This window comes from Neoarius graeffei, chromosome 11 (genome assembly GCF_027579695.1).
Source record: "Neoarius graeffei isolate fNeoGra1 chromosome 11, fNeoGra1.pri, whole genome shotgun sequence".
In the NCBI taxonomy this organism is placed as follows: domain Eukaryota; kingdom Metazoa; phylum Chordata; class Actinopteri; order Siluriformes; family Ariidae; genus Neoarius; species Neoarius graeffei.
The window spans coordinates 65770439-65788022 of NC_083579.1; the positions used below are offsets into that span (position 1 = coordinate 65770439).

General features: G+C 43.4%; 1 protein-coding gene across 4 annotated transcripts in view; it reads right to left on the bottom strand.

The window, feature by feature from the left end:
* aqr (aquarius intron-binding spliceosomal factor) overlaps window positions 1-17584 on the bottom strand; it is a 151428-nt gene that overhangs the window by 13079 nt on the left and 120765 nt on the right. For all 4 annotated transcript variants that reach the window (XM_060934600.1, XM_060934598.1, XM_060934596.1 and 1 more), the window contains 2 exons: window positions 9023-9193; window positions 482-567 (listed from right to left, as the gene is read on the bottom strand). In XM_060934600.1, coding sequence (XP_060790583.1) covers window positions 482-567; window positions 9023-9193 — 257 coding nt within the window. The remainder of the gene's footprint in view (window positions 1-481; window positions 568-9022; window positions 9194-17584) is intronic.

Below are 17584 nucleotides of genomic sequence, written 5' to 3' on the forward strand. Positions count from 1 at the left end.
CAGCATGCTGTGCTGTGCCCGTCTCAATGCTCACAGTAAACACCCCACCCAAAACCCAGCAATAATTCTTCCACTGGGAAAAAAACAAACAAAAACAAACAAAAAAAACCACCCCGTGGCTGACTTCAAATTTTTATTAAATATGCAACACATTAAAATAGGAGCTACGAGTATTACAAAGCTGGAAGTAAATCAAAAAGCTTTTGTGTGTCTCACACAGACACACACACATGTGCAGGCACACACACACACTAATGAACACACTTTTAATAAGAGGCATTTAAAAGCCAGGGCTTTGATCATAAAGCCTTGCAAACATTCAGTCCATGATCCCCAAAGTCACTGTGCTCATATCAGCCCTCTCCCATAACACTTCAGACTCTGCATGGGGTAACAAGTGTAAGGTGCATGTGGGGGATGTGAGGAGGGTCACATGATCGCAATAAAACTCAGCAAGTGTGCGCAAAGCCAAAATGCTTACCTCAAATGTCCTACAGCTTTGGTGCGCACCAGCGAGAGGATGATGTAGTCATTCTGCTGACCCTGAAACCTGTCCACTGTTGTTACCTACAAAAGAACATCCCAGTTTATTTATTTATTACATGCAGGCTGTGCTGTTCCTGCTTATCTGGGTTTTTTTTTTTAGTTGCTAAACAGAATTTTTTTTTTTAATGGCTGAGGCTTGCAGCTAGAAGACACAGACAGAATGAGGCAGGCAAGAACTTTAGATGGTTATTTATCTACAGTCCATGTGCACCTGAGTTTTCATGATCAGCTATTCAATGCGACCATGAAAACATACTGTACTTAGGGAGATTAAGGAAACGGATTGAAGAAAGCAGGCAGGTAAAACAAATCTCATCTCATTATCTCTAGCCACTTTATCCTGTTCTACAGGGTCGCAGGCAAGCTGGAGCCTATCCCAGCTGACTACGGGCGAAAGGCGGGGTACACCCTGGACAAGTCGCCAGGTCATCACAGGGCTGACACATAGACACAGACAACCATTCACACTCACATTCACACCTACGCTCAATTTAGAGTCACCAGTTAACCTAACCTGCATGTCTTTGGACTGTGGGGGAAACCGGAGCACCCGGAGGAAACCCACGCGGACACGGGGAGAACATGCAAACTCCGCACAGAAAGGCCCTCGCCGGCCACGGGGCTCGAACCCGGACCTTCTTGCTGTGAGGCGACAGCGCTAACCACTACACCACCGTGCCGCCGTAAAACAAATCTTTTAATAAAACTACAAAAAGAAGCACGTTTAACACAATTCTCAACTCTGTAGAGTAATGCTGCAAAGTTGTTATACTGCACAGACTATTTTACACACACGAAGAGAGGGAAGCTGCTGCAGGCTGATAAAATCATTGCAGGCTATCAGAGCACAGTAGTGTCGGCTGCTTCTGTCTGATCAGGGCATGATAAACAGGAAAACGAGACCCCGCTAAAGTGCTCCCTGACAAATGGACAGCACCTTTAAATAAATCTCAGCCTTGTACTATTTCTAGACATCCAGTCCACTGAGGAAATCTACTCCTGGGCCTTTTTCGTAGACAAAGGGGAGGAACAGGAGGGTGGGGGAGAAAAAAAAAAAAAAGGAGAGCCATCTATTTACAGCTCTCTGTTGCTATACAGAACAGGTGCAGCACCGCGAGCAACAACGTGCCACTTTACAATAGCAGGAAGCCGTGAGATCTGTAGATTCAGACAGGCCATTTCAGCACTCTGTAGTTCCTTCTCCAAACGCCGTCTCAGATGCCCTGCTTTTCTGAACCATCAACCACAGAGCTTGGCTCAGGCAGCCATGCCCTCCCCCTGAGGACCAGCCTTCAGAAACATGATGGACTAGATATGCCATGTGGTTATGTCCAAAATGCTTTGCCCTGCTTTTCTCCAGCTGGTGCAGCATGGCACGCCATTTTATTATTCGCCTTCAGTGAGTTCTCCAACACTGGACTGTATTCAGCTCAAGGGCTTGGGGAATCCACGACTAATCTCAAAGTTAAGAGATGATGGGTCAAAGTGCAATACCACTGAGCCTCATCTCGATCAGAAGGTGCTCCTGAAGGAGTCTGTGACAACAGAACACACTGATAACACAGGCTGCTTCCTCTTATTAGCACCCTCAGCCTGGGACTGGAGTGGGTGATGCCTCTCAGCAGTGAAATGTATATTGGCAGGTCTCCAGCAGCGACAAGGTTTGCTTTGGCCTGTCAGATTTATGATGTGCAAACTTGAATGACAATCATTAACCGTCCCGTTTTAGCAAACTCTGATTTAACAGTACCTGCAAACGCATGTTATTATTCCAGAATAGGTGTCGCTGCTCCTCTTCTACTAGTGCATCTCAAAAAATTAGAATACCATGAAAAAGTTCCTTTTTTTTCATAATTTAATTAAAAAAGGTAAACTTTCATATATTCTATATTCATTACATGTAAGTGAAATATTTAAATATTCACAATATTCTAATTTTTTGAGATGCACTAGTATTGTTGAATGGATAAGCTTCATACCCACCTTATTGCTGGCTGAGTACTGAATCTAATTCAGCCTGCACTCATATTAATGGTATTTTTCATCAAAAGGCCTCTTAAAGTAAGAGCTTGAGTGGTCATGGGGAAAGCACAGAAGATTTCAGAATAAACAATCTTCCCAGCAGTCATCAGCTGAAATCCATATACATATTTCTCCACACTCAGAGCCTGCATGTATATGCAAATGTGGTGGTGTTTTTCTCTGAAGCTACATGCAGTGTGTGCTCAGTGCTCCTCTCTTCTCTAGAGCCTGTCTAGAGTCTAATAATAATCTCATCTCATTATCTCTAGCCACTTTATCCTGTTCTACAGGGTCGCAGGCAAGCTGGAGCCTATCCCAGCTGACTACGGGCGAAAGGCGGGGTACACCCTGGACAAGTCGCCAGGTCATCACAGGGCTGACACATAGACACAGACAACCATTCACACTCACATTCACACCTACGGTCAATTTAGAGTTACCAGTTAACCTAACCTGCATGTCTTTGGACTGTGGGGGAAACCGGAGCACCCGGAGGAAACCCACGCGGACACGGGGAGAACATGCAAACTCCACACAGAAAGGCCCTCGCCGGCCACGGGGCTCGAACCCGGACCTTCTTGCTGTGAGGCGACAGCGCTAACCACTACACCACCGTGCCGCCCTAATAATAATCTGCTTTGCAAAATGATGTAGCTTTGTTATTCCCTTTCTTCTTGTCTCTAATTCGAGTGCTTGCAGCAGACCCCTGAAATGACATTTGTTTTTTTAAGCAATTCTTAGAAACTATAAGCAGCATTCTGGCCTAGACGCAGGCTGAGTGATCCTTCTACAGTGCAGCACATTCCTGTTACTGCTCCATTTTTCTCCCCGTCACCTAAATGAATAAACCTGCATCTCCTGAATAAATCATTTGTGTACTGCTCTATCTTCCTGTTTAATACAGAACTGATTTTATTTATTTATTTATTTTTAAAAGCACTGCATGGACACTGAGCTTATACGTATAACCTCTGCAATCCCCATTCCTTGATTCTCAAACTAAATGAATAAACCCTGTGATAACTTCCTCCTGAGTAACGGTGTAATTAAGAGCACGTGGTAATGTGATTTAGGATAGAACCACATGCGCTGCCTCTTTGTCAGTCACACACACGCACACATCTAACCTAATTTAACAAGTAGACCGAGTCATCTATATCCCCCGCCCTATATACCAAGTTTCAAGATATTGTCACATTTTTCAAGTCCTGCTGCAGGAAACCAACCCTACCTCTTTACACTGACCTCAACAGCCCATGGCATAAACCCACCAGACCTTTGGTTCAGGAGAGCTAAAAATTAAAATTTCTCACATTTCTTAGTATCAAAAGGCACATATACATTACTTAATCAATACATATACCAACTTTCAAGACCATACCACTCATAGTTTTCAAGTTCTGCTCCAGAAACAAAACCTACCCCTAAAGGCCAATTTATGCTGACAACGCAGTCCTCGCAGATGGCGTTGCAGATGGCGTCTGCGTAAGCCCCCCCCCCACCTTCGCAGACGCTCTGCGCGCACCTCCCAAAAATTGTGACCATCGCAGAAGCGTCGCAGACGAGGGCTCTGATTGGTCCAGTCTACATCCGCTGTACACGCACTTCCGCTTCCCTACTTTCCCGGTTTGGTTTGTTTTCACGACCGCCATTTTTAAAAACACGAGCGAAGATGGAGCAGCACGAAGAGCGGTTGATCGAGGAAGTACGTACATCTATACAACTCCAGTTCTAGTCATTATAAGTAACCGGAGGATAAACACTCCACTAACCACACTCACCAACTACTCCTAGCGATTTCGCGACTTCGCGCCCCCTTGCGTTGTGGCGGTGAATAACATCGCGCACGCCTATTACTCCCCGCTCAACGATAAATTACAACTGTCTGCGAAAAGCTATCTGCGAAAGCCTTGTCCAAGAGAATGCAGAGGCCCTAAGGGCCAATTTATGCTGACAACGCAGTCCTCGCAGATGGCGTCGCAGATGGCGTCTGCGTAAGCCCCCCCCCCCCCCCACCTTCGCAGACGCTCTGCGCGCAACTCCCAAAAATTGTGACCACCGCAGAAGCGTCGCAGACAAGAGGGCTCTGATTGGTCCACTCTACATCCGCTGTACACGCACTTCCGCTTCCCTACTTTCCCGGTTTGGTTTGTTTTCACGACCGCCATTTTTAAAAACACGAGCGAAGACGGAGCAGCACGAAGAGCGGTTGATCGAGGAAGTACGTACATCTATACGACTCCAGTTCTAGTCATTATAAGTAACCGGAGGATAAACACTCCACTAACCACACCCACCAACTACTCCTAGCGATTTCGCGACTTCGCGCCCCTTTGCGTTGTGCCGGTGAATAACATCGCGCACGCCTATTACTCCCCGCTCAACGATAAATTACAACTGTCTGCGAAAAGCTATCTGCGAAAGCCTTGTCGCAAGAGAATGCAGAGGCCCTGAGGGCCAATTTATGCTGACAACCCAGTCCTCGCAGACGGCGTCGCAGATGGTGTCTGCGTAGCCCCCCCCCCCACTTTGCAGACGCTCTGCGCGCACTTCCCAAAAATTGTGACCACCGCAGAAGCCTCGCAGACAGCGTCGCAGACAAGAGGGCTCTGACTGGTCCACTCTACATCCACTGTACACGCACTTCTGCTTCCCTACTTCCCCGGTTTGGTTTGTTTTTACGACCGGCATTTTTAAAAACATGAGCGAAGATGGAGCAGCACGAAGAGCGGTTGATCGAGGAAGTATGTACATCTATATGACTCCAGTTCTAGTCATTATAAGGACAGCGCATTATAAGGACAGCGGTGTTGAATGACCTGTTGCTCAGTAACCGGAAGATAAACACTCCACTAACCACACCCACCAACTACTCCTAGCGATTTCGCGACTTCGCGCCCCCTTGCGTTGTGCCGGTGAATACCATTGCGCACGCCTATACTCCCCACTCAACGATAAATTACAACTGTCTGCGAAAAGCTATCTGCGAAAGCCTTGTTGCAAGAGCATGCAGAGGCCTTAAGTCTGAAATTGTTTCCATGGAAACATGAAAAATTTAAATTTCTCAGTATGAAAAGGACACATCTATATCACCTTGTTAACATGTATACCAAGTTTCAAACCCGTATCATGAATAGTTTTGGATATATGCGCCGGAAACAAACATTACTCTTAGAAGCAAAGTCAAAACCTATTTTTTTTTTAATGTAAAAATACTTTTTTTCAAAAATCCAAAATAGCAAAAGGCACCAGTTCACATGTTGCTTGATATGTATACAAAGTTTCATGAAGATATCTTCAGTAGTTTTAAAAGATATGGCCTGGAAACGAAAACGTGACCAGATGGACGGACGGAACCTGTTTCTATATCCCCCGCCAAACTTTGTATGGGTGGAGGATAAAAAGATACTTGGACAAATGCTGAATTCTGTGCAACTCAGTCAGGAAGAAACAGACTTAAACCTATATTAGTATAACAGTTAAAGAGAGACAGTTTGCTTCTTTGTTCCCTTGTGTTATCTATAGATGAAAGTCTTCCGGATTTACCCGGAAATCTGGATATTTGACAAAACTCTTGAAAATCTCCGGTTTTCCGAATGGAGAAATTTATTTTTCGGATTTTTCGCATTCCTAGACGTGGCGTAATACTTCACATCGTCCTTGCATGGGTGCGGTCCTTAAATAGCCCAAACATAGTTCATTGATTAAAGACAGGCGTTCTTTGTTAACGGTGCGTGTGCCGGAGCTCGTTAGGCGCGCACGAGCTAAGGCGCGCAGGACTGACACCGTTCTGCGCAAGCGCAACACAATCGCACTAGAAAGCATGGTCAAGCTGCCAGTGTAGCTGCAGTCTTTTAAGTTGCAAATTACAAGTATTTCCTCGTGTTATTAATTCGCCATGTCAAAACAAGCAAAACTTTCCTCCTTTTGACGTGAAGAGAGGTAAGCAATTTATTATATATTATTTCCATCAAAGTTGCATTTTGTGGCTTCGAAGCTAAGTTTTAGTGCTGTTTCTAGAACACAACATCAAGAAAATGTGGAAGAAACAGCAATAATGGAAGAGCCGGTTTCTAAGCTACCTAAAACTAGCAGTGGTAATTATTTTTTGTTACATAATGCACTCAGGCTGCCAGTCAGTGTGTGAGACACACACACACCCCTGATTTATATGAGAGATTTGGTATTCATTGGCGTGTTTAAATTTACAGACAATACGAACTACTGTAAACAATTGGCTTTAACTCGCATAAATCTGAATTGGAAATGTTTAGTTCACTTTAGCTTATGCAAACGCACAGCTCTACTAAAAGATTGATAAACGAGGCTCAATGTCCCCAACACTGAAACCTGAAAGCTTTAGAAACTCTAACAGACCTTTACTTTTTAACAGGACTGTTTTGGGATTTTGCTGAGTTTACCTTCAACTGTCTGATATTTTTCAAAGTAATGAACTGTGTAGCAGGAAAATCACCGCGTTTTCTAAATGCACTCCTGAAAATTACTCATTAACTAGGGGAATTAAATTTGATGGGCGGCACGGTGGTGTAATGGTTAGCGCTGTCGCCTCACAGCAAGGAGATCCGGGTTCGAGCCCCGTGGCCGGCGAGGGCCTTTCTGTGTGGAGTTTGCATGTTCTCCCCGTGTCCGTGTGGGTTTCCTCCGGGTGCTCCGGTTTCCCCCACAGTCCAAAGACATGCAGGTTAGGTTAACTGGTGACTCTAAATTGACCGTAGGTGTGAATGTGAGTGTGAATGGTTGTCTGTGTCTATTGCCGCTTTTCCACTACAAACGCGGCTGAGCCGTGCCGTGCCGAGTCGAGCTGAGCGGGGCTGTTGGAGTTGCATTTCGACTACAACCGCGCTGAACCGTGCTGGCTGGAAGTGGGTGGACACATTGGGTGGAGTTAGCGAAAGTGGGTGGACGTCACGTGATGTCGTTAAGCAGTGCAAACAGTGACATCAGTGACAGTGGCGGAACAAGTCAGAGCCGGGCCGGGGGCGGGGCAAATGACCGGGCCCTTTATTAAAGCTTATCATAACATCATTTTAGGCTACAAAATGTCCGCAACTGCGGTGTTTACCAATTTCAACACTACCGGGTGCAACTATGTTATTTAGTACATCAAGTCCTTCAAACGAACATGTAACTCAGAAACAAAAAACATTAGGATACTGTACATGGCTCATAATAAAACATCAATAGCCTATACTGCGCACATTATTTGAAGGGCATACGAATGAGCGCTCAGAGGTTGCAACGGTGACAGGAAGAGTCAGAAATAAAAGGAGGGCGGTGCAAACCTCACTGAATGCACTGTGTTTACCAATTTCAACACTACGGGGTGCAACTATGTTATTTTGTACATTAAGTCCTTCAAACGAACATGTAACTCAGAAACAAAAAAAAACATTCGGCGACATACTGTACATGGCTCATAATAAAACATCAATAGCCTACTGCGCGCATTATTTGAAGGGCATACGACGAGCCTTGCGCTCCGCGAACTCGTCCACGATGCTCTGTATGTCACTGATTCAGTGAGCTTTTAAGCGGTAGTCTCACGACCCGGATAGTAAACAATAAACATGGAGGACATGGAGTCATTAGTGTTGCTGGTCTTGGTGCTGTGGCTTGTTGTCACCGACAACGCCAACAGATACTGGCAAGAGCGTATAGATGAGGCGAGGCGCATAAGGCTTCAGAAATTCTCGTAATTCATAATTATTCTCCTTCCGGGTTTGCGGTGTTTACAGATCCCAGCGCGCTCGCGGGGCGTGTGTGGGCATGTGAGGACACGCCTCCTCACCAATCAGTGCACAGGGGAGTGTCTGCTCATGCCCCCAACCTCAGTCAGCACGGTTTGGCTCGCTTCAGCCCCACTCCAAAACGGTGCGAGTTTTAGGGGCTAAGCAGGGCTGAAGCGAGCTGAGTCGTGCTGGTTTTTGGTAGTCGAAACGCGAGCCGTGTCGGGCTGAAGTGAGCTGAAGCGAGCTGAAGTGAGCTGAAAAAGGGTAGTGGAAAAGGGCCATAAGTGTCAGCCCTGTGATGACCTGGCAACTTGTCCAGGGTGTACCCCGCCTTTCGCCCGTAGTCAGCTGGGATAGGCTCCAGCTTGCCTGCGACCCTGTAGAAGGATAAAGCGGCTAGAGACAATGAGATGAGATTAAATTTGATATTTTTGACATGTTAATCATTAATGTACATGAAAGAAAAAGGCTTAAAAGTTATAACTTGTTTTAGTGAAAATAAGTACTAAAATGCACTAGAATGCAGGGTTTTGCGTGTTATGTATTACAATTTTTTCAGGGGACGTTGCCCCCCCCATCTTAGTTTGACTTTCAAAAGTTCAGGATTTTTTTCCTTTGCTCATCTCTAGTTATCTGAAGTATGTATCCATACAAAGTACATAGGTGTTCAAGAAAGTCAAACTTATTTGTGAGTTTGTGATTACTTTGTTCGGCTGGCCGAAGAAGGGGTTGTTGGCACACCGCTGGTTGATGACGTCTCGGATTAAGTGCTTCTGGCCGTTGTAAGTAGTGAGGATGCTGATGCGCTCTGCTGGGTAACCCAACAACCGCATGTACATGTACAGAGCCACAGAGTATTCTGCTTCAGCAAGATTCTGCACACAGGGGAGAGAAAAAAATAAAACCCACAACACAATGAAAAATGTGACAAAGTACATAAAAAATTTGCAGAGCTTTAGATATAGATATTAAGGTATTAACGTAACAATCAGAACCATTAAGCCAAAGAATCACCATTAATCATTCATTCACTCCATGTTGGTAGTGGCAAACACAAGGTTGCTTACATTGTGGTTTTATCATAATAATTCAGCTCAGACCTGAATATACCACAAATATAAACAGAACTCTCTTTGCACATCCCTGACTGTCGTGTTATCAAAGCCCAATCTCATTCAGGCACTCCATATTTTCATTTGCGCAAATATTTGACAGACAAAAACAGCAAGTTCATTCAGTCCTGGAAGTTGATCACGACTTTGTAAAGCCTGATACTTGTGTGCCCTTGACAGAGCTTAGCAGAACGCCTTTAGCTGTTGTATAACAGTGCTGGCTCTTTAACGCCTTTGGTTTTTGCTTCGTATGCATTTAAGTGAAAGGTAGACGGAGTGCTGAAAAGATCATCTAGCACCTAGATGAAGCTCTGGGCAATGAACTGCAGGTAGCGTGAAATAAATGAAGGCGTTGCAGATAATGTGAACATAGAATCTTTACCTGCACAATAATTACAGATGACATTTCTGTTCTGATTTTTATAGCTTAATGTCAAATTCTTGTTGATGCTACATCTAGACGTTGACTCAACAGCAGCATTAGTACATGTTACACATACAATACCATTCAAAAGTCTGGACACACCTTCTAATTCAGTGGTTTTTCTTATTAATTAAAAGACACTTCATGTCTTAAAGCAGTGGTTCTCAAACTTTTTTCACCAAGTACCACCTCAGAAAATACTTGGCTCTCCAAGTACCACCATAATGACCAACATTAAAATACAGTAGCGTAGTAGGTCTGAGTATTCATTAAAAACAAGGCGGAGGTTTTATTTAACAAGTATATTTAATATTGTTGGCCACTGTAACATGACACACAGTACTTTGAACAGCGACACTGTGTTTAAATATAGGAAAATAAAACACTGTCCTTAAATAATGAATCAAATAAAATTAATTGCACATAAAAGTTTAACTCTCTGGCAGCTTTCTCTCCACACATGATACGTGTCATCTCTTTGGCTAATGGCAAACACAGCAGTTCCCCGATTGTGTACAGCTTACCGGCTCTGGCGATCAGGAGGCTGGCACGATATGAAGCTTCCTGTGCTTTGGCTACGGGCGTACCATAGGACAAAATGGTGGACTTGGACTGCTTCAGTTCATCACGTTTTCGTAAAAAAAAAAAAAATCCATTGGTTTGTCCTTTAGTGCTGTGTGTTTGGTTGTAAGATGCCGTTTGAGATGCGATGGTTTCATGGACTCATTGCTCAGAACGTCCCTGCATACAACACACTGCGGCCTGGGCAGCTCCTCTGTCCCGCTCCAAATGAATCCCAGTTTTATGTATTTTTCGTCATACTTCCTCCTTACTGGTTTCTGCCGTTCGCTAGCAGTTCTGGGGCTGGTTTTGCCACTGTCGTTAGCATCTGCGCTCGGCTCACACGTCCTCTTCAGTTCTCCCTCTCTCCTGATCCACGCTCGCATTCGTGGATTTAAGCCACGACAGTAATTTTGTCGTACTCGTCATAATTAGCAAAGCCACCTCCACCTTTTCCCATCACAGCCTAGTCTACCAATGGCGGATAACCGTCTGTCAGCGGAACTGGCGGGAATGCGTACGTACGCTATGTATGCCTACCCAGAAGCACTTGAAAACTTTTTTAAATTATTAACTTAATTTGTATTTCCTTTCATTTTCTTGTCATCGGTTGATAAGATATTTTGATCCATTCGGATATTATGGATAGTATTTCACTTTTTTTTTAAATTTATATTTAAGTGATTCTTTGGCGTACCACTAGTACCACAGTTTGAGAATCTCTGTCTTAAAGTAATGATGGATGTTGTTTCTCTTTACTTAGTTGAGCGGTTCTTGACATAATATGGATTACTACAGTTGTGGAATAGGGCTGTTGACTGTATTTTTATTATTTACTGCTTGATGGTCTCAGATGCATTAAGAAGGCAAGAAATGAATCCACTAATTAACTCTTGACAAAGCACCTGTTAATTGAAAAGCATTCCAGGTGACTACCTCATGAAGCTGGTTAAGATAATGCCAATAGTGTGCAAAGCGTCATCAAGGTCAACACTGGCTACTTTGTTCAACAAAACAGGCTTCATATTTTAGATCAGGGGTGGGCAATTATTTTTTCCATAGGGCCACATGAGAAACAGAAAATTTTGTGGCGGGCCGGACCATAAGGCTGAACTAAATTCTGCATAATATTAATTGTATTTCTTTATATAAAGCAATAAATATCATTGTTTTTACAAGCTGCTAAGACTGGTAAGAGTATGGAAAAAACGAGCTTGCCTTACAAAAAATGTCATTTATTCAATAAAATTTCCCAAAACAATGGTTAACAAAATGTGAACGTTTGTACCTTTTTTTCAGTCACATTCACCCCAAAACACAATAAAGACATCACAATATTGTCTTTCTACTCCAAATATCAAACAAGATACATCATATTATAATAATGATGCCCACATTTGTAGTCTAATCACCTCATTTGGTGTTTTTTATTTGTTCAGTGAGAGAAATCTAGTCTCTGTTGGTCTTTAACGAGTGCATCAGAGTCAGGTTGAATGTCTGAGGTGGAGATGCGAAGCACAGCTGACAGATGATCATCAGTCGATTCGGTGTAGGTATCAGATCTACAGACCGGCTCGGGCTCCGGCGCCTGCTGGTGACGTCACACTATGTGATTGGCTGGACCGTTTGAAGGATGACGTACAAGTTTGTGGTTGGTCTGGACAAATTACGGAAGTAGTTATCGCGGGATTACGTTTCGTGGGATTTCATGTCATGTTCATGTCGCGTGCATTGCGTTTTTGTTGAACACAACTTCAAAATAAAAGCAATGCACATTCAGTCCATGCATGGGGTAAAATTAGAAAATACGTTTATTTTGTAATTTCTAATTAACCTTACGCGGGCCGGTCAGAATGAACCAAAGGGCCGGAAAAATGCCCAGGTCTGTTTTAGATTCTTCACTTTTTTGTTTACTGCATAATTCCATACATTTTCCAGATGTTATTTCATTGTTTTGATGTCTTCAGTATTGTTCTACAAATGTAGAAAATAGTCAAAATACAGAAAAACCTATAAAATGAGTAGGGGTGTCCAAACTTTTGACTGGTACTGTAAAGCAGTAGACTACAGTAAACTGTACAGGCAGTTGAGGCAGCATTTACTGGAGTACATGACCTCTGTATATTCATAAGACCTGATTGATTTCTCAACACTCATGTGATAAAGTGAATGAAACATCACGTTACACATGACTTCTTTTTTTTTTTTAAAAAAGGTCAGAAGCAAAAAGGTTTATTATCATGATTTTATTACATGTTTAATGAAATTCACTACGGTTACTCAAAAACCACCAAAAATATTCGCCTATGCAGGTGGGCACAGGCAGAAATCGTGTGTGTGAGAGAGTGTGTGTGTGTGTGAGAGAGAGAGAGAGAGAGAGAGAGAGAGCTGCAAGTGAGTGAGTGAGTGAGAAAATGAAGGATGGAGCTTTTTATAGCTTAATGACCTGCTGCTGAACCAGGCATTGAAATATAACTGTGCATTTCCCATTGACAAAGCCAAGAGTGACGAACAAGGCTGATAAGTCTCAATGGTAGGGAATTTCACCCTCATGCTCTCCCTCAGGATGATCATGATCATCTGGCCTCTCAATAGTGAACAGCTGCTAACAATGCAACAATCCTTACCACGCGGAACATCTGAATAAGACGAGCTGTGATCCTTTTTTTGGAAAGCCGAAATACTTTATTAAAAATATTCAATAAAGGACCATAGGCAGCTATTAAAATCACAGAAAAGTAAATAGGTTATGGAATCTTGTAACCACCTCACTGCAACTCCAAAGCCCTGAAAATGCCAAGTCCCAAGTATCAATCACTACGTTCACACTGCAGGCTGAAGTGACTCAAATCCGATCTTTTCGCCCATATGTGACCTGTATCCGATCTTTTATTGACAATATGAACGACACAGATCCGATTTTTTCAAATCCGACCCAGGCCGTTTGGATATGTGGTCCTAATTCCGATTCCTACCCGATCTTTTGCGACTTCAGTCTGAACCGCCAGGTCGCATTCATCCGACTTACACGTCATCAACAAGCCACAAATGTCACTATTCTGCGCTGAAGTAGGCGGCGGGTCTCTCAAAAAAAGTTACAACAACATGGCTTTGATGTTCCTTTGAACGGAGGTTGCAGTCACTACCCCGCAGAACGCCTGAGCCAAAACCCTTGCCCTCTTCCTTCTCAACCTCCTCCTTAACATCAGGCTATTGTGCATGTTCTGGCTCCGTCGCAACAACAACTGCATCATCGCCAGGTACTCCATGCTGGCTACTGTCATACACAGGAAACTTTAGGTTACTTCCGTAAACACTGGCCATGCTCACTGCGTGTGACGTCGTCGTATCCTGTAATGTGCATGCGGAACACTTTTAGGTCGCTTTTCGTTCATACTGAGGATCACATACAAGTCGCATAAATTTGTTAATGTGAACGACCTCACAAAAAAATCGGATTTCACAAAAAAATCGGAATTGAGCATTAAGCCTTGCAGTGTGAACGTAGTGAATGTATCCATTATAAACGTGTTCCAATTACAAAAAACACACTGTCACTCGCTGTAACTGTAGACAGTAACCCACACTCTTGCCATCCTAAAGCGACAGATAGTGGCTTATCCTTGACTTGCAAGTGACATCAAAGCAAAATAGAAACCCGGATGTCGGCCATGTTGGTGGAGATACAAATGGAGAGTCAAGCGAGATTCCATACAAAAGAGTCACGCGCGTGCAACTCTCTTTGTTTTCCCACTGCTTTAAGTGTTCTTTTAGCTCTGCCATATCTTTGTGCTGTATATGGTTGTGGTCACAACAGTCCTCGTGACCGTGGCACGTTCCGATTTTTTAGAATTCCGTCCGTGATTCGGAAAGAGGGCGAGGAAACTCTGAGGCTTAGTACGGAGAGGAGATGAGCACGGCTGAACAACACCGGCAGGGCTGATCTAACAGAGGCTAAAACCAAAACAGCTCGTGTTTGCAGCGATCATTTTATCTCAGGCGAGATTCAAAAGCTCTCGATAATATCATGGAAGAATTTTATTTCGTGTTGCGAGAATTTTGCTATAAAATGAGCGTTCTCTTGTTGTAGTTCACTCGGTCGTTGTTATAATTTTAACACGTTTTGCTTCTAGGAGCGCCAGCAAAATTATATGATAGAAACAATCCACACTGGGCACCCACTCAGAAAATGGGCTATGCTTCGTCCAAGGTCGGACTTGATTTTTCGGCAGCCAAACCAGATAGAACGTGATATCTGGGTACTCGATGGTCAGTAGAAGCGTCTAATCTTCAGAAAAGTCTGATTTTTTTTAAAATAATATGGGTCAAAACCACACATATCTATCTTCTCTTTGTATCAAATTGTGGTAATACTGAGAAAATTCAGCGTTGTTTACAGACACGCGTTCAGCAGCTGGTATCCCTAGTTGCTTTGTATATCCACCATCATGGCGGACGCTCGTGACGCAGCACGTTTTGATCACGTGGCTGCAAGTCATCTATAGATAGTTTTCACATGACGTCACAGAGTTGGGGATTCCCTGGTGGCGGCCATCTTGTAGGGCAAGCTTACCGTACGGGTCACTGAGCACACATTGTAACGCACAAGTTACATTTATTTATATATTATTTACATTTATAGTTACATTATTACTATTTAAAGCTAGCAATGGTGCACACCTGTTGTATTCACGGCTGTCGTAATAGGTCAGATGATGACGTCAAGCGGAGCTTTTATGGAATTCCCACTGTATGGGAGCACGAAGGCGAGCAAACAAAGAAACTCCGCATACAAAGGAGAAATCTATGGCTTGCAAGAATCAACCGCAAGGATTATCAGTCTTCCAAACACAGCAAAGTCTGCTCCGATCATTTTATAAGTGGTAAGTTGTTTAAATAAACAATCAATTGTGTAACAAGCCTACATACCAGTTAATTATATTACAAAGTTTATACTGACATGGTACTGTAATACCACTAATGGATGTAAAATTTGTCTTAAATCAACTCGATATGATACACACACACACATTTATATGCAGTGTTGAGAGCTCTAAAACTCCAATGTGTACATACCTTGGCTGTAATTAGGAGATGGCTCTCACTTGTTTTTGGTGAACTTCACGGACCCAGCCACAGACAAAATAATTGTATGACTCCAGCAACTTGTATGCTTTGAGGTCGTCAAGTGTGTAGGCGCTTTTAGTATTCACGAAATAGTTCACAATATCAGGGTACGATATGGATGGCAGCCCTGCATAGTCACTGGAAAATGCATCTTTGTCCACTTTGTAGGGGTCAATTCCCCCAATCAAGGCCAGTTTGGCTGCATACCGTTGTCGTGAGATGTCGTCCAACGTATCCATATACTTCCGTTTGCTTGATTTTGCCGACATTGATCTTTATTTTAGAAAACTGACTATATAACTTAATAAATTCGTCCGAGATAACGTAGCCGGTATTGGCGATGGTCCGTTTTGTTTGCCCTGCAAGATGGCGGCTGGGGGGCGTTCCCCGGAATGCCGTGACGTCAGTGAAAACTGTCTATAGCTTATACAGACACTCTTTGACCCACTTGATGACAAGTGAAAATACAGAAATACCATCTTTCATTAATTGTTTCAAGTCCTACACCGTGTTTCTGTATGCAAAGGTTAGACAGGGTTTCATGTGAACCACTAAATTACATGCCCACTTTTCTACCTGACAACAAAATTTGCAGTGAGTGCTGGAGTCGAGATCAAATATCTCCATCTATGCAATTACACTTTGTCTCTGTACGCAAGCACTGTTGTTTCCCAGTGCTTATTCACCTCCAGAGCATGCACAAGCCCATATTTACAAAGAGCCACAGGACAGAACACTCAGACAAAACCACTCGTGTTTTTATACAAATGTGATCTCATGTGCTGCAACTGAATAGGCCCAAGTAACCATGGCAACAGCCCAGCTTCAATCCAAAGGCTTGGTGTGAGTGCAGGTGGAGGAACGACACGACACGAAGAGAGAATCTTACAATGAAAGTTCAAGCTGTGGCATCATCTATGCACAAAAGCATTCAGTGGACAAGAAGCAGAGTGATGGCAAACAAACAAACAAGCTCTGATCCACAAACCATATACACACTGGCTACACACTCACTCTGAATAATAGCCCCAACCTTAAAGGATATGGGACATGAAACATAAATGCACGCTATATCAGTTTCTTTCCATTAAAAATATGAAATAATTGCATCAACAAATACAAAATTATCTATTAAATTCAGCAAAATCGTTATATTCGTGATGATTATATGGCATTTCTGCTCGAGCTCCGATATGCATATTTTACAACCGGAAGAGCTGCTGTCACGTGATCATACGTCACAAAAACTTTCGGGTACAGCACAAGCGGGTAGATGAATATGGAGAAGTGTGAATCGTGATGACGACGAATGCGACAAAATAGTTTTTGTGTCTTGAATGACAAGAAAATTGTTTCGTTTTTAGAGTGTTTAACGTACACTGAACATCATGGTGTATTGCGACCTCCCAGTCAGTCAGACGTGCTATCACTCCTGTTAGCAATGTAGCTAGGCTCAGCATGGCCAATGGTATTTTTTGGGGCTGTAGTTAGATGCAACCAAACTCTTCCACGTTTTTCCTGTTTACATAGGTTTATATGACCAGTGACATGAAACAAAGTTCAGTTACACAAATTGAAACGTGGCGATTTTCTATGCTATGGAAAGTCCGCACTATAATGACCGGCGTACTAACACCTTCTGCGCGCTTCGACAGCGCATTGATACCTTCACTCGGAGTTGTACCATTATTTTTTAGACAGGGCGGACGGACCAGGGCATTCGCCCGCCTGGCCGTGCCCGATGAGGAGCGCTCTCGGCCGGCTTGGGAGGCAGACGGCAGCCCCTCCTGGAAGTGTGGTTTTACCATGGGCCTCATGCGGAAAAATGCCGAGGTGCATTCGCTAAGCGACTGAAAGCCGAGGTAAGGATTAGTATTATAATTTTGGGTGTATCAATTATTGATTATCATAATTCTGACTCGTTTCGCCATTTTGAATGTTTTCATCTCGGACTCTGGAAGCATTGTATCTCAATCAATCTCGAAAAATATCAGCAAAAAAAAAAAAAACTAGCTTGCAACGGACTTTAGCTAGATCTATGA